The sequence below is a fragment of the Arachis ipaensis genome, chromosome B01 (genome assembly GCF_000816755.2).
Source record: "Arachis ipaensis cultivar K30076 chromosome B01, Araip1.1, whole genome shotgun sequence".
NCBI lineage: Eukaryota > Viridiplantae > Streptophyta > Magnoliopsida > Fabales > Fabaceae > Arachis > Arachis ipaensis.
Genome location: NC_029785.2, coordinates 112,076,012 through 112,077,239, shown reverse-complemented (window position 1 = coordinate 112,077,239; position 1,228 = coordinate 112,076,012). Strand labels below are relative to the sequence as shown.

Below are 1,228 nucleotides of genomic sequence, written 5' to 3'. Positions count from 1 at the left end.
TTATTGTTCCTTCCAAAGCTCCCTTGACCTTGAAGATGCTGAGGAGTATGTCCATCTGTCTCTACGGCCTTGGCTATCGGTATCTCCACGGTTATCTCTTGCCACAGCTATCTTCTTGGCACAATCCTCTACAACCTGTGCCTTGTTCACTAGTTCCGAGAACCTCCTTATCTCCAATGGAGTCACAGCAGTCATAATGTCATCCTTGATCCCTCCTTGATATTTGATGCTTTTCCAACTCTCATAGGACTCATGGACACCCTGACACACCCAATAAAACCTACGAATGTCCTCGAACTTGCTCGTATACTCTACTACAGACAATGAGCCTTGCTTTAGTTGCATAAGCTCTAACTCTCTAGCCTCTCTTACGAACTCTGGAAAATACTTCTTATAAAAGGCTGTTTGAAACACATCCCAAAGAATGTCTACGTTCTGAAGTTGTAGTAGCCGGCATTCTTCTTGCCACCAGTGTGGCGCTTCCCCCATTAGTCGATAGGCCGTAAATTCCCTAAATTTATTGTCCGGAACATGCTGAGTCTGTAGGGCACGCTCCATGGCTCGGAACCAGTTGTCTGCTTCAGTTGAGTTAGTTGTCCCTCTGAAAGTTGGCGGGTGAACCTTGAGAAATGAAGCCAAAGTCATCAAAGCACCTCCTAAGTTGTTTCCGGCCCCTTCTCCATTCCCGTTTCCATTTCCAATTGGCTGCCCCAACCTCTCCATAGCTTTAGCTGTCACAGATGTGCACGCTTGCATAGAATTTTCTAGGTTAGTCATCGCCGCCATAAACTCGGTCTGGTTGTTAGCTGACGAATTACCCTCACTCTCTCCTCGTGTATGTGATTGACCTTGCCTGCGAGGCGCCATTTGGGGTTTCTGTCCACACTAAACAATTGATATCGCAAAGTTATCAGTCTTAATATCTCAATCTTAGTGCTTCAATTATCCTAAAAAGACACTCATAAACAAGCATGCTGTAACACCCTACCACATAGAGCTTTACACCTAGGATGTAAAATAGAGGTGGCAAGGCACTACGACCTCTAAAAATAATATATATATATATATATATAGAACGGACCGAACCGGGCCCAAACTGGGCCCGTGGGTCCAACCCTCACCCCAACACAAAAATAATTCAGCACTCTCTCTCTCTCTCTTCTCATTCACTCAAACCCGCTGGGAAAGCTTGGAGGAAGAGGATGAGGGTTCCAAAACCTAACCTCCC

The 1,228-nt window shown here is 45.6% G+C and overlaps 1 protein-coding gene across 1 annotated transcript; it reads right to left on the bottom strand.

Moving 5' to 3' along the window:
* LOC107610707 lies at positions 1-867 on the bottom strand. Its single transcript, XM_016312718.1, has one exon. The coding sequence runs from the start codon at positions 865-867 to the stop codon at positions 1-3; it is 867 nt and encodes a 288-aa protein (XP_016168204.1).